At 50.2% G+C, this 26,031-nt stretch overlaps 9 protein-coding genes and 2 non-coding genes across 11 annotated transcripts; 3 read left to right on the forward strand and 8 right to left on the reverse strand.

The window, feature by feature from the left end:
* Positions 1 to 849: 849 nt before the first annotated feature.
* On the reverse strand, positions 850 to 5,376 carry YALI1_F23922g (uncharacterized protein; the record flags this gene model as incomplete). The annotated part of the gene is made up of 1 exon (XM_505559.3): positions 850 to 5,376. The coding sequence occupies one exon, from the start codon at positions 5,374 to 5,376 to the stop codon at positions 850 to 852; it is 4,527 nt and encodes a 1,508-aa protein (XP_505559.1).
* A 303-nt stretch (positions 5,377 to 5,679) lies between these two features.
* On the forward strand, positions 5,680 to 6,156 carry YALI1_F23925g (uncharacterized protein; the record flags this gene model as incomplete). Its single annotated transcript, XM_068283426.1, has 1 exon — positions 5,680 to 6,156. One exon carries the CDS (start codon positions 5,680 to 5,682, stop codon positions 6,154 to 6,156), a length of 477 nt encoding a protein of 158 aa, XP_068139527.1.
* Positions 6,157 to 8,757: 2,601 nt separating this feature from the next.
* YALI1_F23963g (uncharacterized protein) lies at positions 8,758 to 9,471 on the reverse strand (the record flags this gene model as incomplete). Its single annotated transcript, XM_505560.3, has 1 exon — positions 8,758 to 9,471. One exon carries the CDS (start codon positions 9,469 to 9,471, stop codon positions 8,758 to 8,760), a length of 714 nt encoding a protein of 237 aa, XP_505560.3.
* An 83-nt stretch (positions 9,472 to 9,554) lies between these two features.
* On the reverse strand, positions 9,555 to 11,993 carry YALI1_F23988g (uncharacterized protein; the record flags this gene model as incomplete). The annotated part of the gene is made up of 1 exon (XM_505561.3): positions 9,555 to 11,993. One exon carries the CDS (start codon positions 11,991 to 11,993, stop codon positions 9,555 to 9,557), a length of 2,439 nt encoding a protein of 812 aa, XP_505561.3.
* Positions 11,994 to 12,951: 958 nt separating this feature from the next.
* On the reverse strand, positions 12,952 to 13,080 carry YALI1_F23999r. Its single transcript, XR_002432168.3, has one exon. It is a non-coding gene; the product is annotated as a 5S ribosomal RNA (ribosomal RNA).
* Positions 13,081 to 13,085: 5 nt separating this feature from the next.
* YALI1_F24000r lies at positions 13,086 to 13,156 on the reverse strand. Its single transcript has one exon. It is a non-coding gene; the product is annotated as a tRNA-Gly (tRNA).
* A 3,177-nt stretch (positions 13,157 to 16,333) lies between these two features.
* YALI1_F24031g (uncharacterized protein) lies at positions 16,334 to 18,313 on the forward strand (the record flags this gene model as incomplete). Its single annotated transcript, XM_505562.3, has 1 exon — positions 16,334 to 18,313. One exon carries the CDS (start codon positions 16,334 to 16,336, stop codon positions 18,311 to 18,313), a length of 1,980 nt encoding a protein of 659 aa, XP_505562.1.
* Positions 18,314 to 19,051: 738 nt separating this feature from the next.
* YALI1_F24079g (uncharacterized protein) lies at positions 19,052 to 21,241 on the reverse strand (the record flags this gene model as incomplete). The annotated part of the gene is made up of 2 exons (XM_505563.3): positions 19,052 to 21,133; positions 21,233 to 21,241. 2 exons carry the CDS (start codon positions 21,239 to 21,241, stop codon positions 19,052 to 19,054), a joined length of 2,091 nt encoding a protein of 696 aa, XP_505563.1.
* Positions 21,242 to 21,942: 701 nt separating this feature from the next.
* YALI1_F24099g (uncharacterized protein) lies at positions 21,943 to 23,136 on the reverse strand (the record flags this gene model as incomplete). Its single annotated transcript, XM_505564.3, has 1 exon — positions 21,943 to 23,136. One exon carries the CDS (start codon positions 23,134 to 23,136, stop codon positions 21,943 to 21,945), a length of 1,194 nt encoding a protein of 397 aa, XP_505564.1.
* Positions 23,137 to 24,733: 1,597 nt separating this feature from the next.
* YALI1_F24115g (uncharacterized protein) lies at positions 24,734 to 25,118 on the forward strand (the record flags this gene model as incomplete). Its single annotated transcript, XM_066094453.2, has 3 exons — positions 24,734 to 24,794; positions 24,841 to 24,868; positions 24,965 to 25,118. 3 exons carry the CDS (start codon positions 24,734 to 24,736, stop codon positions 25,116 to 25,118), a joined length of 243 nt encoding a protein of 80 aa, XP_065950525.1.
* A 329-nt stretch (positions 25,119 to 25,447) lies between these two features.
* Positions 25,448 to 25,768, reverse strand: YALI1_F24126g (mitochondrial 54S ribosomal protein mL54; the record flags this gene model as incomplete). The annotated part of the gene is made up of 1 exon (XM_505565.3): positions 25,448 to 25,768. The coding sequence occupies one exon, from the start codon at positions 25,766 to 25,768 to the stop codon at positions 25,448 to 25,450; it is 321 nt and encodes a 106-aa protein (XP_505565.1).
* Between the last annotated feature and the right edge of the window lie 263 nt (positions 25,769 to 26,031).

Genomic DNA, 26,031 nt, shown 5'->3' on the forward strand with positions numbered 1-26,031 from the left:
ACGGAAGCCGTTCATCTCAAAAGAACTCCAAGTTAAGTTTGTGTGGAGAGAGCTCATGAGAGGTGCGGTTCCTTCAATGTGGTCATGTGACCAGATAATTTGCCACGGTGTCCTCCAAGGTCTGCAAGAACCCCCGTCAATCTCAATCCACTACAATTACGATACTTGTAGTGCTGTCTCCATCGCAATTGAACGCCACCGGCCCTCAACAGTTCCTCTGAGTCGTGCCTTGTATACGAAGGTTATGCGGCTCAAGTGACAGTGTCAGATCTTATCAAGAATCACTCTAGATACCCTACGGAGCGACAGGGAGTGATAAGGTGCTTTATGAGGGAGTTTGATCGTATACACAAGTCCAATGTATCCGAAAAAATCTCCAATATGACCTTTTCACGGCTCAATCTCCCTAGTGTCGTCTTCTATACTGCATTTCCGTGTGCCGTTTCTTCGGACTCCGTAGTGCCGTCCACTACTCATATTACATGCCACCTGCAGGCGGAGTTACAACAGAACATCAGAAGCAAGCCAATTGGGGCATAGGGGTGGTGAAATGAGTAATATATTGAGTCAGAGAAACAGGTTGAGATGTGCCGTGTGTTTTTTTTTGGTGCACATCTAGCGACAACATCCGGACACTTCCAGTAGATATCCTACTTCTGTACGAATAAAGTAGAAGTACTGTTCCAACTTTTTGCACTGTCCTCATGACCACTTAGTACAAGTACGTAACTTTCTAGATCACTTTACTAAAACCAACTACAAGTATTTTTTTTAATAAATCAATCTCAATGTATCATTCTATAGTGTCAATAAACAGTTTTGTGTGTGAATCCTCCGCAAATCCTCCATCTAGGCCTTCTCGCTGGAAGCAGCCTTCTTCTTGTTGGCTCGCTTAGCCTTCCAGTCAGCAATGGCAGCACCAGTTCGCCACACTCGAACACGGGCCAGGTAGTAGCAAAGAACCATGGCACAGATGTTGAAGATGATGTAGGCGCAGATGAAACCAACGTTTCGCCATCGGTAGTGGTACTTGATGCCCACAGTGGCAATGAACTCGTCAGCCACAGAGTAAGGGCAGTAACCACACTGGGTAGTGGCGTTGGGGTCCTCAAGGTAGCCGGTGGCCTGGCTCAGGAACTTACCAGCATACTCCTGACAAGTCTGCCCACTGGGAGGGTTGAATCGAGAGAACTCTCGGGGCAGACAGGTAATCTTTCGGTCATGCATAACATCTCCAACATAGGCCTGAATAATGTAGGTGAAGGGAGACAGCTTGTACATGAAGGTCCAGAAACCAGGCATGAGAGAAGCGGGTTGCATAACACCACAGAAGGCAATGACGAAGGAGAACATGAGCGAGGTAATGATGGAAGCCGAGGGCACATCAGGCGAAAAGTAGAGAATCCACAGACCGAAGGACAGGTAGTACAGGTTGAACAGAATGGCGTAGATGAAGTAGAAGTATCCGGCCACTCGAGCAGAAGTACCTAGCTTGGTGGGGAAGTAGACACAGCAGTAAAAGATGGTTCCACCAATCAGAGCGTAAGGCAGCTCAGAAATGAACTGAGAGAAGAGCAGACAAGACCAGTGGAAGGTGTTGGATGACGACTCTCGAACCTCAAACAACTCTCGGGACTGGAAGGCAAACGACTGGATCTGGTTGATAAGAGGCACAGACAGAGTGGTGATCATGAAGACAGCGAAAATGGCATTCTGCATTCCAGACAGGGTGAACTTGATGTCCCAGAAAGAGAAACCAATGAAGAGACCACCAACGATAAGAAGCATGAACTTGGCCATAATGTAGCCGGGAGACCGCCAGAACTGAATCTGGGTTCGTCGAAGAACCCATCGCAGCTGAGTCATGTAAGGAGCAGCGTACTTTCGCTGAAGAGAGGGGTCCAGTTCCTTCTGGGGTCGCTGAGCAAGCTCCTGTTGGAGCTTGGCAATCTCATCGGTGGTCTGTCGGTACTCCTCAGAGTTCTTCCACTTATCGTGCCAGTCTCCATCGGCAGTAGCAGTAGCACCGGCACCGATACACTCGAGAATGTATTCGGCAGGGTTCTCATCGGGAGCACACTTTCGACCACCCTGTCGCTCAAAGTAAGAGACCAGGGTGTTGGAGTTCTTACCAATATCACCGAAGTAGACGGTCTGGCCACCCTTCTTCAGAAGCAGAAGACGGTCAAACTCCTCAAACAGAGTAGCAGAAGGCTGATGGATGGTACACAGAATGGCCTGGCCGGCAGCAGCAAGGTTCTTGAGGAACTGGACAATAGCCCAAGCAGACTGAGAGTCAAGACCAGAAGTAGGCTCATCCAAGAACAGCAGCAAAGAAGGCTTGGCGACAAGCTCGACACCGATAGACAGCTTCTTTCGTTGCTCCACGTTGAGACCTCGACCAGTCTCTCCAACAAGAGACTCTGCGTAAGCTTCCATACCAAGCAGCTTGATGATCTTGTCACAGTAGTCAATCTTCTCCTGGTCGGGGACAAAAGAGGGCTGTCGAAGACGGGCAGAGAAAATCAGAGATTCACGAACAGTGGACTCAGCAAGATGCAGATCCTGCTGCTGGACATAACCGGTTCGTCGCTGGAAAGTTCGATCCAGAGGTCGGCCGTTGACAAGCATGTCACCAGTGATGACACCAAAGTTGATTCGCTGAGACAGAACGTTGAGTAGAGTGGTCTTACCAGCACCAGACTCTCCCATAAGAGCAGTGATAGTACCGGGCTTGACGTAACCCTGCACGTTATCTAGCAGCTTTCGAGTACCGCCAGCAATAGGAATGACATAGTCGACATTTTGCCAGGTGAAGACGTCTCGCTCTTCATCGAGGGAGAGGAGGCGGTCCATCTTCTTCTCGGAATCGTCAGCCTGGGCCTTGTCAGCAATCACCTCGTCAATATCAGCACCCTCCTTCTGCAGCTCCTCGGGAATATGGCCTCGCTTAAACAGCAGAACGTCACCAGAAGAGGAGTGGTATTGGATGTACTCGGAGAAGGTGACGTTGAAGAAAACGAAGCCCATCCAGAAAGCAAACAGAATACCCAGGTTTCTCCACATGTGCGAGAAAGAGTAGTTGTACGAGTTCTTGATGTAGTTGTCACCAGTGACGACCAGAGAACCGGGTGTGGAACCAGAGAAGGAGCAGACCTTGTTGGATTCGGGCATGCCGGAGTAGTCTGGACCAGCGGGCACAATCTGCTCACAGGTCATGACTCGGTTGTGAAACTCGTTGGCCATCAGGGCCTCGAAACCGTAAGCCACAGGGTTGGCTCGGTTCAGCCACTTGAACCACACATGCATGGTAGGGGTGGGGATCATATAACCAGAGTAGACGACGATAATCAGAATACCAATACCAGCCAGCGAATTGGCAACTTCAACGGAAGGAGTGGCAGAGGCCAGCACTTGGAAAAAGGCCGTCATACACTGGGTTGTGACGAACAAAATGAACAGATGGGCAAAGAACTGGCCGGCCGTTCGGTTCAGGTGGGTCAAGAAATAAACAATGAGGGTGAAACAGATCATGGTAACAAGCTTACCGGGGATATCGGTCAGCAGGGCCTGGAGGGCCTCGCCGGCAGGGTGGTAGAACGAGTAACTTTTTTGCTTCACAATAATAGGTCGCTGGGAGAAGGAGTGGGAAATCTCGGCCATAGAGGCGAGAGCATTAAACAGAAGAGTAAAGAAAAGAACACCACCTCGAGAGAATGCTCCAGCGGTGGACTCAGTAATGTTGTAGAAAAGCGAACCAATGACGAGGGCCTGGATGATGTTGGCACACACGTTGATGGTCTGGTAGGCCATGTCTCCCTTGAGACGCTCGAAACCTCGCTGGGTGAGGAGTCGCATCTGCATGGCAAAGGAGATGAGGTAGGGCGACTTCTTTCGCTGTCGCTTCATCTTATCCTTGGACAGCGAGTCCTGCATGTTCTGGAATGTCTCCTCGGCGTTATGGGAACCCACATAGTCGTCGTACTCGGCTTGGACCACTCGGAACTCGGGGGAGGCCAGCCAGTACTTCTCGAACTCGTCAGCGGTGGTGGGCACCTTGCCGACCATCTCAGGGTAGGGCTCTCGGCCAAGGGGGTCGGTAACAGCTGTGAGGAACTCGGCGGTAGTCTGTCGAGGAGGGCACTCGTAACCCATTCGCTGGAAGTAGTCCTTGGCGTGATCGGCGGGTCCGTAGTAAATCTGTCGACCAGAGTAGAGCACAGTGACCTTGTCAAAGAGGTTGTAGATGTGCTCTCCGGCCTGGTAGATGGCAACAAACGACGCATTGTTGAGAATGTTAGTGGTGGCTCGGATGGCCTGAGAGTATTCCAGAGCAGTGGAGGCATCGAGACCTCGAGTAGCGTTATCCCAAGCAAAAATGGAAGCTCGGGTAGCCAGGGCCTCTGCAATAGAGACTCGCTTTCGCTCTCCTCCAGACACACCTCGAACGAAATCGTTTCCAACCTTGGTGTTGTAGGTGTGACGCAGACCGAAGACGGTTGCCAGCAGCTGGACGTAGTTTTTGATGTACTGGTCTCGAGTGAGTCCGTCCAGACGCTGTCGTGGGGTTCGGCATCCGACAGCAAAGTTAAGAGTCTCTTCGACGGTGAGATGGGGGAAATGCACGTCCAGCTCTCCATTGTAGATAATGTCCGACTTAAAGTACTCCAGCATGTCCTTCTGGCTGAGACCGTCGTATGAAATGTCTCCCTCCACGCCAGTGTAGCCTCCGACCTGTCCGGTAATGGTCTTGAGGAAGGTGGAGCATCCAGATCCAGGTCGGCCGAGCACCAGGCACATCTCTCCGGCCTTGAGCACTCCGTTGTTGTTCTGGATAATGTGTCGAGTCTGCTTCTTCTTGAAAGCCTTAGCGATTTGGACTGGCAGGGTGGCCAGGGCTCGCAGCAGCTCGTCGACCGAAGGAACAAAGACGGTGGACTGGTCGATACCGTCGGTGGTCAGGTTTCTCCAGCCCACGCCTGCAGAACGCATGTGCACGCCTTGCTCGTGGGACTTTTGCACAAAGCCGTCGAGAATTCGGGCCAGGTCAAAGGTGTCTTCGTTGTTCTTGAGAGACTCTCGCTCATCTTGGGTCATTCGACGAGAAATCTGCTCTGTGTATGACTGCAGCTTGTGCAGCGACTCGGGGTTGGACAGCACCCGCTGCAGATCGTTCACGTCCCGGGAATCGGGGTCCATGTTCTCGACATCGGTGAGAGGCACCGGGGTCGCCGTGTAAGTGTTATCTTCCGAGGTTTCCGACATCTGCGTTAGAGGAGCTCCGGAGGAGGAAGATTCGTGCTTCTCGGTGTGGTCGACTTGCACCGGGTGTTCTTGCTCCACGTCCCGATTGGGATCGATAGGGCCGTTGTCCATGGTGCTTGGAGTGGTGATATGTGTGAGGAAGAAAAAAGTTGGATCCTTTTCCGTCTAGACTTTGGAACCTCTTCCAAGCAGCAAGGCTAGAACGGTTAACCCTTCCAGCAAGGTTGGTTGGGCTACTCTCTCCATTCAAGTAAAATCAGCAGATAGCAGCGGCACCAGGCCCGCTAAGACGCCATGGTATACTCACATTGATCGAGACACGTTCGTCAGGTAGCTTAGAGTTGCTACAGTGGGCTACACTCTTGTATTTATTTGATCTTGCTGAGCTACTGGAAGCTGGCCTCGCACTTTGTTATGCATATCAGCCCGATCCGAAAAGGGAACTTTCAGATGCATCTAATTCAAAACATACAATCGCCAAACCCAAACGAAAGCTGTTATGGAAGCTTGTCCGACTATGACAATCGGACGAACCGTGCAATGGCGAAGCTGTGTGAAGCAGCCGGTGAGAGCTGTCAGATTTGTCCTGTACACATGTGCCAATGCCTCGGTTGGCCCATCGCCCAGCCTGTCAAACTTAGACCCTCTGCCACCGTCGCAATGGTTTGTCAGTCCAAGTCGCCTGCATCGGAAGGAAGCAACCAGTTTCTAGCACCTTTCCGTTCCGCTCAGCCGTGCAAGAAAAGCAAAAAGCCAAAGGTATGTTCTGGAGGAGATGTGGAAGCCAAAAAACCTTGGGTGGCTTTTAAATCATACAGTCATCGCAGCTATCGCTTGGTACATTGTCGTTTAGCAATACGCCATGTGCTTGGCTGGCGGCGTACATTGTAGAGTCCGGCGTGTGACGGTCGCAGATGGATCACCGTGCCGTGAGCCGCCAGGGCAGCCAGCGTCGCACATTTCAACCAATTAGTCGAGATATAAATGCAACGTTATACAAGTATATCCCTTAAACAGGTGGGGTAGGTATGAGGGTGCCGCTACGCTTGGTGTTGTATCGCTACACTACGTAGTGCAAGCACCAAGGTGGGTGGCTCTACCTGATGAGAATGAGGGATATTTTTTCAATGGCTCCGATAGTGGCAAGTCGACGTTGGCAGCACACACTCTGTAACTTCCACTTGGGGCTATTATTTCCCCAACATGGCCATCATCCCCTCCGGAACATGTCCCTCTTTTTATCTCACTTTCCGACCCGATCCCAAATAGCAGCAGCGTGGATACTTTTTGATGCTTCTCAGATGCCTATTTGTAAGCGGGCCTCCAAGGTCAAGGTTTTTTGCCGTTGAGAGCTTAGGTACACCGAGAGGTTGACGTTTCGCCCAGCCTTTGTGTTCGCCACCGTCAGGGTGGCCCCTTCTTATCGCTCCGGTCACCGGGCTGGGGCCTCTCTTCGCTTGCTGGGCCCTTGTTCCAGCTGCTCGGTATCTCTACTGACGTCAAACTCAGCCGTTGATCGGTTTCTCTTCCCAAAGTCTACTTTCTGACTGGCTCCACTGGGTGCTTGTGTGAGAGATGAAGGGTGGGCTTGTCTCACCACAGTTCCTCCGGTTGGGGTGCAGTTGTGCATGGAACGATTGGCGCATGGGGGCTTTATCGATCCATCGATATTGCTCCACCACCTCTCCTATAAGTACGTACTCGTACCGTACGAGCACCAGTACTCGTTCGCTGACCGCCTCAAGACAGGTCTCGGTTGCCCGAGCTTGACTTAAAAATAAAAAACAACCAAGACGTGGCATGACAGTCAAGCTCAATAAAAGACAGACGACCGACGCCTTCGGCACATGGATCAAGGTACTAGTTAGCAGACCCTACATGGCGAGAATAAGACACGGTTGCCCCGAATACCGCGCCCTTCCTGGGTCCTCAGACTGGCCCCTATCCGTAGCTACAAGTAGCTAAGAGTAACTACTCGTATCACTACCTAAAATCCAACCATTGTGATAATAATAGGTCTCAAGATGAAAGGAGACCAAACATTGTCGCATTACTTGACGGACTCACATTTCTACTGCCCTTCAACCTCTTCAAAGTATCTTCTCTACCTTAGAACGTCGAGATCCAAAACCTGCTGTAGCTACTTGTTATCACGCTCATTTATTTATCCGATCTATTTTTGTCTCGACTCTTGGCTATCATTGGTTTTGGCCGACTCCTATCCAACCCAACATCTCTCCTGATTGAAAAAAAGCTTCATCGCATAAATTACTGCTCCAAAGTTAGCCTCCAGTTGCCTAACCTACAGCTGTTGGACCAACTTGTTTACTTTTTTTACACCGAAACTTGTCCACGGAAGCGCCACCAACAGACCCTCCCGTAACTCTGAACCTGAGCCCACTCAACTGAGCCTGTGCACACACAAACTGTATTCCCCTTTGTACTGTAATTAGTCATCTCTGAAGGGGCACAGCTTTGATCCTTGTAGCAACTATAGTTTGGTGGCCCTTAAACCCGGCACTAGCGACTGAACGCCTAAAAAAAAGGACATTTCGGACTTGACAAGCTCGCTATAGCGCGGAAGTTGGTCTGCTTTCCTGCCAATTCTTCATTCAATCAGCTCACCCGAAATATTGGTGACCCGAAAAGCTCGCATTATCGGACTCGTACAAGTACCCCGATCTGCTTGCTGCAGAACACCCCTATCTCGGCAGTAACCGAGAAACCAAACGCCGACATTAAAAAAAAGTCACTTCATATGAGTCCGGCATTGGTTCGGTACAAGTAATTAACCACCTTCCGCCAAGCCTTCCCGTTTCATCTTTGCACAGCGATCAGCAAGGTGCATCCATCTATCGCTTAGTAATCTAAGAGTAGACCAGACCAGTTCGTCGGAGTCCGAATGCAGCTCCAGCAATCTATTTACCTATTTTCTTCGGTGCAACAATGCAGCCCTCAAGGTACAGTATGTACACTTTGTCCCCTCATCATCCGAGCCGCTTCATCTTTTTGGCCTTGGGCTTCTCAACTCGTCCCACTGTGTTAGCTTCGATATCGTAACAGACAGTTTCGGTACGCTGTTGGACTGTACTTGGCATCTACCTTGCGGAGCTTGGCAACCAGTTATCCAACCGAGGTTCCGGCATGAAGAATGCTTGACAAAAGACCTCCTATTCCTTCGCCACCATATGGACTGCACCAAAACTGCATTCCGGTGATGAAAAAAAATAGTGAGCCGCAGCAAAATTCTTGTTGAGGGTGGGTAGCAACACGTGCGTCCGCACAATGAATGTTGCTGCAGCGAAAGCAAACTTCTTTCACAGAAGCACTTGCGGCTGATGGCTGAGCTCGTGTGCAACGTAATCTCCCTTCCGTGTCGGAAAATCAACTTATCTTATTCCGCTGCCGCTGTCTTTGACACAGCAAAGTGATGCACACTTTTAGCCGCATTTAGACCAGTAGTAGTCCATCGTAACCGTATCTTCCATAATCTCAAATGTAATACTCACCTCTACCGGATGCGTCAGACGGACTCTGAAACATACTGGCCCGTCCCGCATTGGCCTTTTGGCTGAACTTTTGCCACTTGTTCTTCGTGGCATCTAGTGCCTCCTCCTGCTTCTCCCACTTGCTCTTTTTCTTCTTGGGAGCCAGAGCGTTCTGAGACTGCAGAGCAGGTCGGTCGCTTGCACGTGACTCAGCTGGTGGAGCTGAGGGAGGGGGAGTCGGCGATGCACTGGATGCGCTTCTTGGAGGCGGCTTTGGAGCGCACACTGGTTTAGGAGGAGCTGGTGATTTGGGAACACTTGCTGGGGGCGGAGGGACAGCCAAAGTGGGCTTGACAGGTGCACTTCCACCTGTAGCAGAATCTTTTGCTCCCTTCTCGTTGCCGTCCTCACCCTCCACCACATCCTTTTCGTCACCACAGGCCTCCTCCTTTTGATCATCATCTGCATTAGTATCATCTTGTAACAGCTGAATTAGCTCGAGCAACTCATCCCTCAGGGTTGCCAGGTCGGCGTTTTCTGGGTCATCCAGAAGTTCGGTTTGCACTGTTTCCAGCTGATCTAGGTACTCTTGGAGATCGTCAGACATGATGTCCTGAGTGTGATGTGTTGTGTAGTGGTGATGTTCAAAAAAAAATCTGGCGTGGATAATGTATATGCATGTTCGAACTTTGTTACACGATAGACGATACATACCCATGGCTCACTCATTAATCATTAATTAGTATAAATAAGTACGGAAATGTCTGTGGTTCGTGACTTTTGGAGGCTTGCGCGAGCGCATTAAATGAAGATGACGTTGACAATTGTGGAAATGGTCCAGATACTGATGATGGTCACTCCAATTGTCTTGGTCATGTGCCATCGAGCCAAGGGAACCATCACCATGGTGATGACCAGCGTCAGAAACAGCGTGGCAGCAGAAATAATAAGAGTCCCGCTGATCTCAATGTGGTAGCTGCCGTTTTTGACTGCATTACCAGGAGAGCTGGTAACAATGAGACCAGACACTCCGACTCCCACAAGAACGTTTAGAAGAGGGCCACCGAAGCAAGCAGAGAGAGCCATCATTGGGAATCCCATCTTGGCAATGGTGGTGTTGGCAATCAGATCTCCCAGTGAGTTACCAAAGGCAAACACAGTGAGACCCAGAACGGGGTCAGAAATGCCCAGAATGGCACCCAAAGCCTTGAGAACACCAACCACAACATCCGCGATATGAGACACCCACGCAATGGAAGTCAGGAAGCCGAAGAACGCGAGGAAGCGGTACTGGCCAGACTGCACCATTCTGTCGTAGTTAGTGGCTGCCAGCCACATTAGCGTCATGGAACAGATAATGCAGAAAATAGTTCCCCATACTCCGGGGACCTCATCTAGCATGAGAATGTTGATGACGGGAGGAGCCAGCATGGCCTGCACAATCACAAGAATCTTGTTTCGTCGAGCCATATTATAAAGTACCTTGTTTTCGCTCTCAGCAGCCAACAAAGGGTTCGTTGTAGCAGTGTTATTGGACACAAACGAAGCATCATCAGAATAAGCAGACACGGGCTCGGAAGCATTGGGAACCTGAGGCTCTTCAACCACAGACTCCACAACTGGGATAGTGATGGATAGGAGGAAGACAGGGAGAGCCGTGATGACACTGGACACCATTCCCATGAACGACTTGGACCAGAAATCAGTCAGGGTAGGGAACAGAGCCACGACCCAAGCACTCTCAGTCACCTCCTTGACGTTGGACCACATGGGTTCGATGGAGGAGGGAACGGGTGAGAGTTCAGTGTCTAATCGACGAGTCAGAGGTGAGTGAATCAAATCTGAATGGTTGTGAGCATGATGATCCTCACCGTCATTAAGATTGTTGATTCGGTCTCTAAAGTCGAGGGCACCATACAGAGACGGTCTGATAGGCGCAGAATCGTGAACTCGATGGGTTGTGTGCAGGGGAGTAGGCAGACGCATAGAGGACGTTAGTCCCGTATATCTGTCTTCTTCCTCGTCCTCATCGAGATCCAAATTATGAGTAACGATACGGGGCACGTTTCGATGACTGTGGGAAGAAGGATGAGAGTGGACAGGGGTGATAATAGGGCTGGATCTGTTATCCAAAGGTGAATAGCTTCTAGACTGGGCGTGCTCGGTTCTAAGACGTTCCACGGCCAGAGGGGACCGTCCACGATCAGGCAGACGACCGTGGGGAGACAAAGAACGTCCATGAGGAGCATGGGGATTAGGGTGGGGCGATAGGTTATTTGCTGTAGGTGTCTGGGGACTCTTGACGGGAGATCTGGAGGTTCTGGAAGCGTCGTCTGAGTTTGTCAGAGACAAGAATCCCTCTCTATCGAAACCGTCTTGCAGAACCGAGTTTGAAGATTCTCCAACCTCTTCATCTTCAATCACATTAGCCTCTTGTCCAGCATCAAGAAAGAACTCTCGCGCTCGAATCTCAGAAAGGTATGCCTGGCGCTTCTTGGTGTAGTGATAATGCCAGGAAACAACAGTGGCGACGTAGATCATGTAGATGATGAGCATGAGAATGCATTCGGACCGACGTAGTTTTCCATCCGAAATAAACGCCATAGTGCACAGCACAGCGGCAGTAAAGAAGCCAATGTCTCGAACAAACGACTTTCGAGCGACCTTGAACGGCCGGGCAAGTGCCATGGCTCCCACGACAACAGCGCTGATGAAACTGGCAGCACCAATGAGTTCTCCGATGGCAAGCGAACCTGATCCAATCTTCATGGACGAGTAGGTAGAGAATAAGTCAGGGGATCCGTTTCCAAAGGCCAGGAATGTGACTCCCGCCAACGACTCGCTCATGCCCAGCAGTGAGGAGATGGTGCCCAAATTGGGACACAGAAAGTCGCTGGCGGCGATTCCGAGTGTCATAAACAATGTCAGCAGCCACAGAAGCAGCATGATCAGCAGGAAGGGTCGTTGTCCATAAGGCGAGCAGTAGTAGACCTGCATGTAATCGATGAAGGTGTTTTCGTCTTCTGAGCAGTGCAGCTTGACGAACTCGCACTGGTCAGCTCGTGGAATGTGTCGCACGTTGGAGCATTCATCTTCCGGGAGAACGTCTCTTTTGTTAAGCAGTCTGTTGGCGCCCGAGATGGAATGGGATCGAGGAATGGCCAGAACACAGAGCACAAAGACAGACAGGGCTGCCAGAGACACCAGTGCCTTCCGCAACTTGCCTCGTATTTGCGCCATGATGAGGTTGCCGGTATGTGAGTAGAGCGAGGTGTTGTTGGGAGAGTGCTACCACTTGCAATGTACGACGTGCTGTTGACCAGTGACTTATGCTCGAGATATCTGATAGAGTGGCAGATAGAGTTCAGCTGTGGAAGACGTTGGCTTAGTGGATGTGAGTGTGATTATGGGACTCGTGGGTACGCATGTCGGTGCTTGAATGGTTTGCAATCATAGCAACTGGTTGGCTGTTCAAATCCAGCGTCTTTTTTTTGCAAGTTTTGAGCCCCCAAGCCTACTCTATGGGTCGTATGTCTTGCTGCTAACAGGCGCACTCTCTACACACCCAAAACTCATGCAGTGGGCCCTTTATTCGGTAATCAGAGTAGTTGTATAATTTACAGTACCGTGCCGTTTAGGATATGGTTTGGGCGGGCAGTGCAAAATTTGAGGATGTGTGGAGAGGTTGCTATTTTGCTTATCGACACAAGTTGGACCACTTTTCGGCCTCATTCCTTCCCTTGTCGTCGCCTGATGCCGCTAGTGGCGTCATCTATAGCCCCGCAGCTTGAAAGTGCTATGAATTGTGCCTTCCAGCAACTATCGCCAAAGTACAAGTAACTACCAATAATACGCTTGTCCAAGCTCAAATTCAACCTCGACGTATTTACGCATTTTCCGTACCAAATAGGCAGCCGGGTTGACTTGTTTTGGTTATTGTGTGTGCATAGAGTTGTTCTCTCACATGCACATGGCCTACGAGGTGCAGCATTTTGAGCAGCAGCATGTCGAGATTGTAAACAACCGTCCTAACAGTATGAGTAGTAATTCATGGATTTTACTTGGGATATCAAACTAGCTCATAAGGTATATAATAATATTAAAAAAGTAAAAAAGGTATACCAACAAGACATGTGAGAGGAACCTTGAACATTACTGTAGTATGTATGTACATACTGTACTCATAAAAAATCAAAAAGATTACAGCACCCCAGGATTCTCGTATGGTCTCCCCACTACAATTACTAAACTAGGCTCTCCTGGTGCTTGGACTATGGGCCTGATCGGACCGGGAAGCCGTATTTTCACCAGGATATGGGCCGTAACCAAAACTGCGCCCGACCCGAATCGAACCGGGGGCCCATCGATGGCAACGATGGATTTTACCACTAAACCATCGGCGCGGGTAAGTTGCAAATTTTGAAATGCTGGCATCTACTTTCATATATATGCTTAGTAAAAGCGCGAAATAAAATGATCGGTCATTTGATAGTACTGGTATTATTATTTAGGATTGTATATATTTCATGTATCAAAAGTATATAGTCTTTGGATCGGGACTGTTGAGCACTATCAGATTACCCCACACAACACAACAACACTGGTTGTGGAGATGTCAGCGAAAAGAAGATGGAGGTTTCGGCGATCGTTTCTCCACTCAATAGGATTTATACTAGTAAGTGTAACCATCATAGCCGGAACAATTCCTCGATGTGGGGTGGGTATAAAACAAACTAGTCATGGATGTGTAAGCACTGGTTGGTTCGTTTAGACTAAGAAAGCATACGGCACTTCCTTCCAAGTGTCAGTATTTGTATAAGCACTTGCTTGTGTCTCACTCCGTTAATCAGATGTCGAATGACTAGGTGAGAAATCCTTCAAGGTGCGATAATGGACGGTACGTTGGCTAATTGAGGGCCAGGTGTGTCTCATGAGGTGATGTCTCCATCTTTTTTGCGTCCTACAGTAGTGGATTTGTAATCCAAAAGTAGACGGTTCAGGAACAGGACCCACATCCTGTGGAGGCAAAAGGTGTTTTAGTATGCATGATGAGGGGATGTTGGAAGCGCTGGGCACGGATAAAAAATGCGACTGAGGGAAATTCGGTTGAACCACCCGCCAATAAGACAGCTTTTCGGGGCTTCATCAGATTTCCGACCACCAATAACACTATCTGACTTACCCCTCCTCCATCTCTCTATTGCTAGTGGCTGTTAAACCCCGTCAGGTCTAGCTACTTTCGGGTTGAAGTAGAGCCTAGGTGTATAGATCTGGTTTGTGCAGATATTACCGCCACATATCCCAATTTCTCTGTTCCCGTTCAACGAAACCGTTCTTTTGAATCTGAGCATGTTACATTTCTGTCATGGCAGACCCCCACATCGGAAGACAAAGGCGAATACGGTGGCTTTATTTGTTCTTTGTTTCATGTCTATCGAATACGTAAAACTGCTTTATGAACTCCCCTCCAACCTTGAGCATGTCTCCAATGAATGTATTCCAAGTAGCACGGACACAGCCGATGTGGACAGATTAAGGAGATGAAATCTTTCCCCAATGGGAAAACATAGCGTCGCGTGGTGCAATGAAACGGGGCTTTCGGAAGTTGAAACAAGGCTTTCGGAAGTTGAAACAATGCTTTCGGAAGTTCCATGTAGTACTTACCGGTACAAACTGTGCATGCTTATTCCTGGCAGCATAAACTTGCAGCCTGACAAAACTGACAGAATAAGTCGACTATAATTCCACGGGTATCGAGGCTTATCGCTCAGCCTAGCCGTCACGAGAACACGGCGTGTCGCAAGGCTGGGGCTCTTTGTGAGCAAAATTCAAAATACCAGCTGCGTCTTTGGGTTCTAACTTGCCTCAAGGGCTAATGGGTAACATGTAGGGAGACTATCAATGTCTACTCAAGGGCACACAACGTAGGTCTTCCAACAACTATACGGTACATGCCTCAACCAAATGGCCCTTCCAGACCTCGCTACTCCTTCCTTTAGTTCCCTTTGATGGCTCCAGGCGAGGCACCCCGCGAACCTCTCAACTTTACGCGGCCGATGGCATGCGATCTACACACCATAATGTAGCCGCAGGGAGACTCGGAAGATCGGTAGCCCGCGTTTTTCCGACAGGAACAGCCGCGCCGAGATACGCTATGCAACGGTCATACGAGAAAACCAGAGGATTTCGGCACATGAAGCTGCCCGCGGACGGCCATGGCTCTCGCGGACGGCCCAGGGCTCCCTCCGTTATCCGTGTGGGGTATACCGCTGTTGCAGTGCATTCTCAAATTGCAGAAATAAGTCTGAGTTAGAGAAGAGAAAGAAAGGCAGCAACTTTAAGTGACGTAATCATCTCCAGCCAAGAGTGAGTCTGCCAAGGGCTTTCAAAGCTTAGACTTGTCGCTATTATGTTTCCTTGGCGTTTAAGAGCAACCTGCGACAAGCCCGCTTGTTTTGGGCGGGGTGTAGAGCTCGCCAAATGCACGAGATGATGACGCAGGAGCAATCTTGGGCGCATGTTGCCAAGACGTGTTGTGTACACTCTCCACGCGGCCCCCATAGGGAGGGAGACCTTCTCCGTGCTGGCGGCATAACAGACGCTAGACATGGTAGCACACGAGTGTGTTTCGGAACCCTTTTCGGGTGGTGCCGCTCGTCCTCTTGTCTGTTCCTGGAAAGAAGGGGGGAGAAATCAGGCCGAACTTTACCAACTCTAAGCATGTCAAAGTCGACACGAGACACAAGTATGCGTCTCCACCATGTGAATAGATGCCACCCCTGGTCGGCAAAAAATAGCAACCTCCCAGACCCTCTATAGCTGCCTGTTTATGCGCGGTGACGTAGCGCCGTCGGAGTTGCCAACTCATGGACCTACCTCGACGTTCTGGACTACTGTAGCTGCTTGTGTTTGTAGTAAGGCCTGCTTTTGAAATCACCTGTCTCGGAACATCCTTTTTCCTCCCCACACAACACGAAGGGACGGCTACACCGAACTCAACCTAAAGAGCCACATGCACCCCGGACGACCTTGGAAATGGGTTGTAAGGGATGACATACGGAGATCAACAGACACAAAACCAACATTTGATGGACACACGCTGATAAACAATAAATCCACTTGTCATTTAGCATGTCTTTTTTCCCCATGTTTGGTGCCCTTCGACATTATCTGACCCAGTAGGTTCATGCCAAACCCACCTAAGTCTGCAGCTCATTGCGTATTGTATCTACACTTCCCCGCGCTAGCTATCTCAAAGCCTCCCATTTTAGCGCAAAGGGGCATGTCGAGGACCTCAGTAAGACGATAACACAAAGAGACCCACTGCAACGGACACGTATTATCTTCCTACCACAGATGGAGTAGTCCTCGAGCAGATCATTAGAGTTGCGAGTAGGTAGAGTTGGCCGGCTTCCTTATTTTGGAGGGTAAGTCTTGTCTGGTTGAGACTTCGGGCCTACTTTGCATGCAGTTGCCGGGTCTCGTAGCTGCAGCTGGTTATTCCGTTGCTATGTTTCTGACAACTATATATAGATGGCGATCTCTCTCTCTAGAATGGCATACTCGATACGTCGTTCGCCATGTCTTCCTATCCATCCGAGAAGGGCGGTACCGAGGGGATCGACAGGGTCCCCAGCGAGACTAACGACGCTTCAGACAACACTTCCGATAACAACGGTCTCCATGAGAAGCCCTCCAACGAGCACGCCGAAGGGCTACCTCCTGGGAACGCTCTGAACGCTGATCTCGACCCCGAAAACCCGCTGTCTCGATACACCCGCGATGAGCTGCTGGAAATCGCGTCTGGGTTTGCTAAGGAAAACGGAATGGGCGACAAGGAGGACATTTTCCGAAAGGGCGCTCTAGTGGCCCAAGACCCGGCCAACTTTGACAACATTGACATTCTCGACGACAATGACCGATACTGGCTGAGACGAGAAATCACCCACAAGTGGGACCACCCCATGAAGGTCTACTACATTGTCATCTGCTGCTCTTTGGCTGCGGCCGTCCAGGGTATGGACGAGACTGTCATCAACGGAGCCAACATCATCTTCCCTGCTCAGTTTGGCATCAAGGAGGAGGCCGGTGTGGTGTCTCAGAAGACCTGGCTTCTTGGTCTGGTCAACTCGGCCCCCTACCTCTGTTGTGCCGTGGTTTCCTGTTGGCTCACCGACCCCATTAATAGACTGCTGGGCCGAAAATGGACCATTTTCTGGACCTGTTTCTGGTCTGGAGCTACGTGCTTCTGGTCCGGTTTCGTCAACAACTGGTGGCACCTGTTCATTGCCCGATTCTTCCTTGGATTCGGTATTGGACCCAAGTCTGCCACTGTTCCCGTCTACGCCGCCGAATGCGCTCCCCCCACCATTCGAGGAGCCATGGTCATGATGTGGCAGATGTGGACCGCCTTTGGAATCATGATGGGATACGTCATGGACCTGGCCTTCTACTATGTGCCTGATCACGGCATTGAGGGTCTCAACTGGCGTCTGATGCTGGGCTCTGCTCTGATCCCTGCCCTGCTCGTCTGTGTCCAGGTCATTTGGTGTCCCGAGTCTCCTAGATGGCACCTTGCTCGAGGAGAAATCTCCAAGGCCTACGAGTGCATGCGAGTCATTCGAAACTCGGAAGTCCAGGCCGCTCGCGACCTGTTTTACGCACACGTGCTGCTGCTTGAAGAGGAGGAGCTGAAGCGCGGCAAGAACCGATTTTTCGAGCTCTTTACCGTGCCTCGAAACCGACGAGCTTCCTGGGCCTCCTTCATCGTCATGTTCATGCAGCAGTTCTGCGGTATTAACGTGATTGCCTACTACTCGTCCAACATTTTCATGGAGTCCGGTTTCGGCGAAATCCAGGCTCTTCTTGCCTCCTTTGGTTTCGGCGCCATCAACTTTGTGTTTGCACTTCCAGCTGTTTACACCATTGATACGTTTGGTCGACGAGCGCTTCTGTTAGTTACCTTCCCGCTCATGGCCATCTTCTTGCTATTTGCAGGCTTTTGTTTCTGGATCGACCAGGACGACCCCACCAACTCCCCAGCTCGAGTCGGTTGTATTGCTCTGGGTATTTATCTCTTCTCAGCCGTCTACTCTTGCGGAGAGGGTCCAGTTCCCTTCACCTACTCTGCCGAGGCCTTCCCTCTCTACATTCGAGATCTAGGTATGTCCTTTGCTACTGCCACCTGTTGGCTCTTCAACTTTGTGCTGGCTGTCACCTGGCCTTCTCTTCTAGCTGCCTTCACTCCACAGGGAGCCTTTGGATGGTACGCTGCCTGGAACGTGGTTGGTTTCTTCCTCGTGCTCTGTTTCTTGCCTGAAACCAAGAACCTGACTCTTGAGGAGCTGGACAAGGTCTTTGGTGTGCCCACTCGAGTGCACATGAAGTACCAGTTCAACGCTTTCAAGGTGAATATCCAGCGACACCTCTTCCGACAGGACATTCCCAAGCCCCCTCCTCTCTACGCCCACGAGGTTGGAGTTGGCGGCACTTCTCACTACCAGCACAAGCCCCACCACACCGCCAACCTCACTCCCCTTCACACGGCGGAGCTTGCTTAAATTATTCTGTGTTACTCATTTAGTTAATTGTATTCATTTTACCGGCAAGTCCAAGTACTGTGCTGTGCTTATAGACGTCCGTTTGTATCGTATGGCATAGTCGTATCTTGGTCAGTGATCAGTAGCAATATGCAGCTCAAACTCTTGGGGGGTAGAGAAGTCCAGAGGACAGTGAGGACACTTCATTCGAGGATGCTTGGGACGTGTGGACTGGCGAGGAGACATTCGGGAGAGATGACGCGCAACATACGACTCCCCAGACCTATATAAATACACACCCACACATACACAAACAAAAGGAGCTACTGCTGGTAGCCCCTTGCTAGGTCAGCTGCATGGTATGTACTGTACCCCACATTTTGTTGATATGCGCATCTTTTGGCGGGATGGTGTTTAATCTCAGATTTTAGCCTTGTGATGTCACAGGCACGTTAGATTGCCAACTAATACAAGCCGTAAACAAAGAAAAGACCGCGTTCATGGAATCGACTAGCTACAAGTAGTTGCTCATGTAAACACATGTAGCAAGCAGGAGCCCAAGAAGGGACTCCTAAGAGGAGACAGATCCCTCAATTGAGGGCATCGAGTGTTCGCATACCTGTATACTGTTGTCCATGTGCGTTGGGCGGTAGCAGTACAACACAATCAGGCACATGTAGCTAACTACTTGTACTAGTATATCACATCCTTGCACTTGCCTTTTAAATATAATATTGCTTGGTTATGTTACGTAGCTAGCTATTCCTGGGGCATGGCATCCAAAAGCTTGCGCATGTCGCCCCATTTGGATTTGAGATTGGTGTGCTGGGCATCAAGCTCGCCATGCTTTCCCCGAATCTCGTCGAGCTCCTGCTTCATCTCCGTCATTTGCGACTGCAGCTGCTCATTCTCAGCAACCAGACGCTCGTTGTCCTGTCTGAGATCCATCAGAGCCTCAAGATCCTCGTCACCAGTGATTCGTCTCATCTCGCTCACCTGCATGTTCAGAGTCTCATTCTCGTCTTGCAGAGATGCAAGCTTGACCTTGCCCTGTACCATTTCGTTAGCAACCTCAATATGCTCCTTCTCGAGAGCCACCAGAGTCGACTCGATTCGTCGCACCTGCAGAGTCAGTTGACCGTTGGCAAGTCGCAGAGCCTCAACCTCCTCCAATCGCTCCCGCTCAAGACGGTTGATCTCGAGATACTCCTCCTGGTACTTGTGTAGCAACAGAGGGTGTATTTTCACGTCCATGGCATCCCGCACAAACTCGTTGACTCGGAACACATCTCCAGCCCCCTCTCTATAGACGTCGAAAATAGACTCCTTGAGGAAGGGCAGCAGATGGTCGAATTTGAGAGCCAAAATTGTGTCGGCGTTCTTCCGGATCAAAGCCACTCCAAATTTGAGAATGGCCTCGATACCCTCGGTCATGATGATGTCAAAGATTCGTAGCACCATTGATAGAGGGAACTTGTATGCAAACAGCGTAAGGAACCACTGAGAGGCGTACATGGACGACTTGACTCCCTGGCGGGTCAAATGGATATGCACAGACGGGACCTGGTCTTCCAACAGCCTGTCAAACTGGTACAGCTTCAGATGCAGTCCGGGCATTTCCTGCAGGAACATTGTTCTGAGCTCGTAGTCCTTGAGCAGCCGCACTAGCAGGCAGAAAGCGTCCACCTCGTTGAGGGTCAGCAGCAGAGGGGTCGTGACAAACGCCATGCCCTGTGTGTATCCCACCTCGGGGTCAAACAGACTGTATGCCTTGATGACGTTGTATAGAGAGTCGGGAGAGGTCTCCATGACAAACGACGTTCGAGACAGATCTCGTCGGATGGCCTTCTCGTGGGGAGTGCTCTCCTTGAGGATTTCAGTGTAGAAGTCTTGCAGAGCAGCGTTCTTAGAGCTTGTGATAATCTGCCAGATGATAGACCGTAATTCTGTGGGGAATCCGGCGCTAATAGCCTCCTTGAGCTGTTTAGGGTGCTCCTTAGCCACGGTTGCGTAGTCCTCAATGACCCGACTCCAAAAGTCCCAGTCAATGAAGGGATTTTCCAGCGACTCCTTCTGTCGCAACTGTCGGAAGTCCTCCTGCAGTAGCTCGCCAGCCTGCAACACCGCCTGTCGCTCCCGTTCCTCCTTTTCACTCAGGCTGTCCTGGTTCTGTTGCATTCGGCTGTACATGAGACCGTAGCCCTCGGCCACAATCTTCTCATCGACCTTGGCGGGCTGGGCGTTGGCACGGTGGCTGTTGGCCAGTGCCGTGATGTTGTCCTCGCTCTTGAGACTGGTCTGGCTCTTGTTGCCCAGGAACCACGAGAAGGCTGACCGCTTTCGTGGTGGCAGACTGGGAGCTCCCTGCCGAGGAGGAAGTGTGGGGGGAGTTTCTCCTCGAGCAGAGGCTGCTCCACCGTCGCCGTGGGTGGCGGGCCGATGGGGTAGCGGAGGAGGAGGAGCCGATGATACGGGTGAGGGGGTCTGGTCATATGTGGCATCGGGGAAAGTGCCAGGTGTTAGCGATTCTCCGTCGGAGTTGAGAACGTTAGCAGAGGGCGACGTGGCCGAGGGCGTGGTGGTGGAGTCCTCATCTGCCCCCGCAGCTCCAGGGAAAGATCCAGGTGTCACTTTCAGTGACGTGGGCGAAGTTGGCTTGGGAGTGGCGGGAAGTTCATCGTCGTCGGCTTTGGCAGTGCCAATGGAGATGGTCGATGTGTTTCCAGCAACTTCTTCGGCTGCTGCACTAGTAGGGGCATCCTCTGAGCCCAAAAGAACATCTTCAGTGTCCTCGTATCTGTGGTCGTCTTCAGATTCCGTTTCGGATACAAGTTCAGGTTTCTGGGTTAGTGTGTGAAGTCAGAGGCTCGGTGGCGAGAGGCGGACCTTCGGGGGCGTGCGCAATTGCGTTGGCTGCGCCTGTTTGTGTTCCTTACTCACTTCACTCATGGTCGGGGGGTGGTGTGCGGTGTGCTCCGTCTTTGTAGTGAGGTTGATGGTACCTCCTGCATGGTCACGCTGGACAGTGTGAGTCCCGTTGCCTGAGGGATTACCCAAACCTTAATTTATTGTCTCAGGTGCGGTGATGGTGGTATCCTATGTACCAGCCGGTGAAGTTCGGAGATGGAGTCCCAAACTGAACAGACTATAGTTGCCCAGACCATGGCAAGGGTGTTAAGTCCGAGTGCGACTAATTGAATTGGTCGGAAATTGATTTATTTCGCGTGTCGAAGATAAAGGCGGTGTACTTGTAATTGCTTGCTGTTAAACCAGAGGTTCAGGTACAAGTTCAGGGACCTTGTTTGGTGATACTTGCTTAAAAAAAAAAACTCGTGATTCCAATCGCTCACTAATGACACACCAGACGTGTGATTTGTGGCAATGGGTCGGTGACATAAAGTGCTAAATTATCTTGGACCAAAAAGACGGTACCCACATTAGCTCCAGTTAATTTCTGTACAGTCTTTTACATTCAGATACCTGAATGGCGCACAGTATGTTCCGAGTGTGAAGCTGCGGAGATAAGTTAATACGGTCCATCAGCGATAGAAGAACTGTATGTACTGTATGTACTGTACCGGTGATGACAGTATATGGCTGAGACTACTGCACTACAGTATCGATTAAATCATTCGTAATCCTTTCATTAGTTAATAAATACTGACAATCTCAACAGAAGAGTCCATGTGAGTGTTCTCCTGGGAGCTTTCATTGCTCAGAGAGTAAGAAGAAGCACTGGACGGGGACTCGGACAGCGAGGGAGGTGTCGAACACAGGTCCGAAACAGAAATGGCCTCAGTTCGAGCCTGCACAGCAGGCTGCAGACGAGAGCCCTCCAGAAACTCGTTCCAGTTGGTTTCCACGACGCTGGCAGACATGAGCGACTCGGAAGAAGAGTCACTGGACTCCTCCTCGGTGATGACTCCTCGGGTCACGCCAATGTCCTTGAGCATAATGTTGACCTTTTCAGCATCAGCATTAGGAAAGTGAACACGAACGTTGTTTTTGTTGACAGTTACGGGCAGCTCTCCAAGAGAGGCGCACACTGTCTTGATGTCTTTGAGAAGCACCTTGGTCTCCTGGACAAAGGCCTGCAAGTCTCGCTCCAGTTGGTCCAGGGATTCTGTGGTCAGCTGTTCCGCCTCCAGAGAGAGCTGGGGAGCAAAGTTGAAGTCCACAAATGTGCCTGTGGAAGTAGGCTCCAGACAGGCGACCCAGGAAGAAGACTGGAAGAGGGACTCTTCCTCGGTGACAGACTCAACCTCGACGGGAAGAAAATATCGGGGGAAGTACTCCTGGGCAGCGGAGCACAGATCTAGCTCCCGCACTCTCAGCTGGGAGGTGACCTCCACGATGCTCTTTCCTCCAAAGGCCGTCTTTTGTAGCTTATGGATGCCCTTACAGGGCATGGCCATTGTAGCGTACAATCTTCGGCCGAAGTTGCATGTAGTATCTTTGCGTTCGAACGCCGAACTAAAGGCTCTTCGAATCGCGTAGCCTGCCAGGGGGTAGGTGATTCGCCTTCGGCAGCCCGGTGCTCGCTGGTAGTTGTAGCCGTTCTCGAATACACGGCTAATGTGACGCGCACAATTGTTTGAGCTGAAGTGTCGGGTGTGCATTCGACGGGCATGTTGGCGATGTTTGCTGAACATGTCAAACTTCTGACGGAACGTCAATGGACGGCCAGCCCGGGCATAGGACAGCACCTCACGATGTGCCTGGAGTCGGGCCTCACATCTCAGTGAGATGTTGAAAGCCAGGCTCTCGTACGTCTCGTGGACGGTGCGGGAAAAGTCCCGGGTGACGTCGCGAGTAAATCGGACGAGATTCTTGAAAAATGGCATGGCCAACAGACTGTGGTGCCGTTATCCACCTATGGCACGGTGTACAGGGTGGTTGGGTTTATCTGTAAATATTTCTTGTCGCTTAATATGCGGCCGGGTAACCTGAGCTGGAGTAGATGTGTTAAGCTCTTCGGGACATCGGAGCCGACTTTTCCGACCGCCCGAAACACGACGAAATCTCGTCTTTTTTCCTCGCTCTCGGGCTACTCCGCATTTCCATGTCATTTGCATCGACCAGCGACTTTCCTCTCTCTCATGTACTCTCCAGCTATGGCAGTGCAGCTGGTCCAAGCGGGGACTTGAGAAACCCAAATGTTGGTGGCAAAACAAAACATGCGTCATCGCTTGTTGAAAAGGGTTTCATTCCGCAGGTACTGTACTGTATGATGTACCTGGTGCATGTGAAGAGGATGGGAAAGGGCGTACGAGTACGATGGGGTGTCGACAAGTCGGGGGCCGTGTAGGTGGAGTAATGTAGGATGTCTGTTACACGTACTTGTGCAAGTACACTTTCAACACGTCATTAGTGTGCTCAAGTACCTGTACTTGTATTTGTACTTGTACTGTCGCCATTTTCCAGCCAGGGGGGGTATGCTCAGTCAACTTAGCCATCGTTGCGTGTGGAATAGTTGTACAAGTACAAGTACAAGTAACGGTATACCCACAAAGTTGATCCATGAACGCCCAGATTTCCCCGAAACGAGACACTTGCACATGGACAACACGGAAACACCCCGATACTTGTAGCTCTCCAGCTCTCTCTCCCTCGCGTTTCAGGAACCTCGCGATAGAGGACCTTTGATCAACTAAAAGTCTAACTGGAGCTGTGGTCATAACAGGATCGGAAGCAGCGACCGCTGAGGTCGGAGCCCATGAAAGGGATCGTTTACTGACCCATAATAAAACAATACCAAAATATACAATATATATGCCGCTCTATAATATGAAACATCGTGATGCGTTTTTTAAACACGGATGTGAAAATATATACATCCCAGATAGACATGTTCGTCAACAAACCCTCAACTACTTGTACCAAGATGTATAATGGTGGATGTCACAGCAAGCATCTTCTCCTTATTATTATAAAAAAAAAAAAAAAAAAAACATAAAACATAAAACATAAAACATAAAACATAAAACATAAAAATAAAAAAAAAAAAAAAAAAAAAAAAAGGAAGTAACACTCGAAGGAGATTACTCACGCCCTAGATCCTACCTACAAGGTGCCTGACGTTTCAAGATGCGTTCACAGCCCCCATTATCCGTTTACGGCACTTCTTACTCATTCGCCTGTGCGTTCAGTACGGCTACAAGTACCCCCATGCACCCGCCTTAGTGGGTCACGTGCAGAATATTGCACGAACTACAGCAGTGTGTTATGAGGGGACAAGACAGTGATAAATCTCCAGTAAAAACTTCGAAATCCATTAGCATACTGAATAGAACTCACACAGCTCCTGCCTTACCAAGTGCCCTAACCTCAGACTTTGGAGCGTTCCACGCCTTAGATATCATCCCCAAGGCACGATATGTTGCTCAAGGTTTTCCAAGCATCCTAACCGTTCACTAATCACACACACCAAATCACACCAACATGACCGCCTGGAGCAAGTACAGCGTGCCTGTGGTGGCTTCTGTCATTATGGCATCGACCAGTGAGTAACTCGACCTTGATTCTCAGCTTTTCACCCACTAACACAGCCTACTTTTGGTTCAAGCCAATCATCATGTGAGTATAGGAACTACGAACCGGCTGCTCGAAAAAGAAACAGCTACAACAAGCGCGTCAGCTACCAATAACCATCTCAATCAACAGCTAACCAAGTGAACAGCTGGCAATCGACGGAAACCTCAAGCCCGGCGTCAAGATCGATCCTGAGATTGCTGAGAGCATAGAGGCTCGAAAAGCTGCTCTGGCGAACGCCCAGAAAGTTGAGATTCCTAAGGGCGGTCCTCTCCCCAAGGATGGAAAGGAGTAATTGTGCATATAGACAATTGATATGTTAACTGAGTGGACTACCCATGATCCGAGGACGTGGTGAGTTGACAAGGGGTATGAATCTGATGTAGTGATCTGGGGTAGATGATCCACAAAACAGATGCAGCAGTTAGATATCTGAAGCCATAGAGCTCATGTCCGTCCTCTATGATATATATACAAGTTGTATTCAAAACATACTGTTTATGTAGGTGCCTATCTCGTCTCGCTACCAGCCTCCACAACCCTACACTCTTCTTTCACCAACCAACCAAAAAACATATATACATCATATTTACATGAGACTGGGCAGACTTATGCCGGATCTGATTATTTGTTCATCTTGGAGACGAAGTTGTTCTCCTGCATAATGGCCTTGGCTCGAGCCTTCTGGGCCTTTCGGGCCGCTCGCACGGGGTCGGCAGCAAGCTTGGCTTTCTGGGCCGCGGGATCAAGAATGTCCCACAGCCACTGGGGGTATTCTGAGTCCTCCAGGGCCACGGGGTCCTGGCCGTTCTTTCGCACGTTGCAACCCTTGAGAACGGTTCCTGCGGCGACGCTGGAGGGCACCTTGGGCTGCGAGGGGGTGGAGTATGCACGCGAGATCACACGGAGGGGGGTGGCCCGCGATCTGGTCAGGAGTCGAAGCATGTTGTGTGTAGTTGTGTGTAGTGACGTTTTTGTCGTTTTCGATATGCTAAGTTTTTCAGTTGACGAGGACCATGCTGAGGGTTAGGGATATGAGGGAAGCACTACTTGTGGTAGCCGGCAATAAAGAAGTGGCTAAAATGGATATATGAAGGGCTGCAAGAAACACAAATACCCGCGAGTGGTTTTTCCGACGTGTTTTGGAATAGTTTCTCACCAAAAAACAAAAACAAACACAAAAAAACATATCGTAATACTCACCCATA

This window comes from Yarrowia lipolytica, chromosome 1F (genome assembly GCF_001761485.1).
Source record: "Yarrowia lipolytica chromosome 1F, complete sequence".
In the NCBI taxonomy this organism is placed as follows: Eukaryota; Fungi; Ascomycota; class Dipodascomycetes; order Dipodascales; genus Yarrowia; species Yarrowia lipolytica.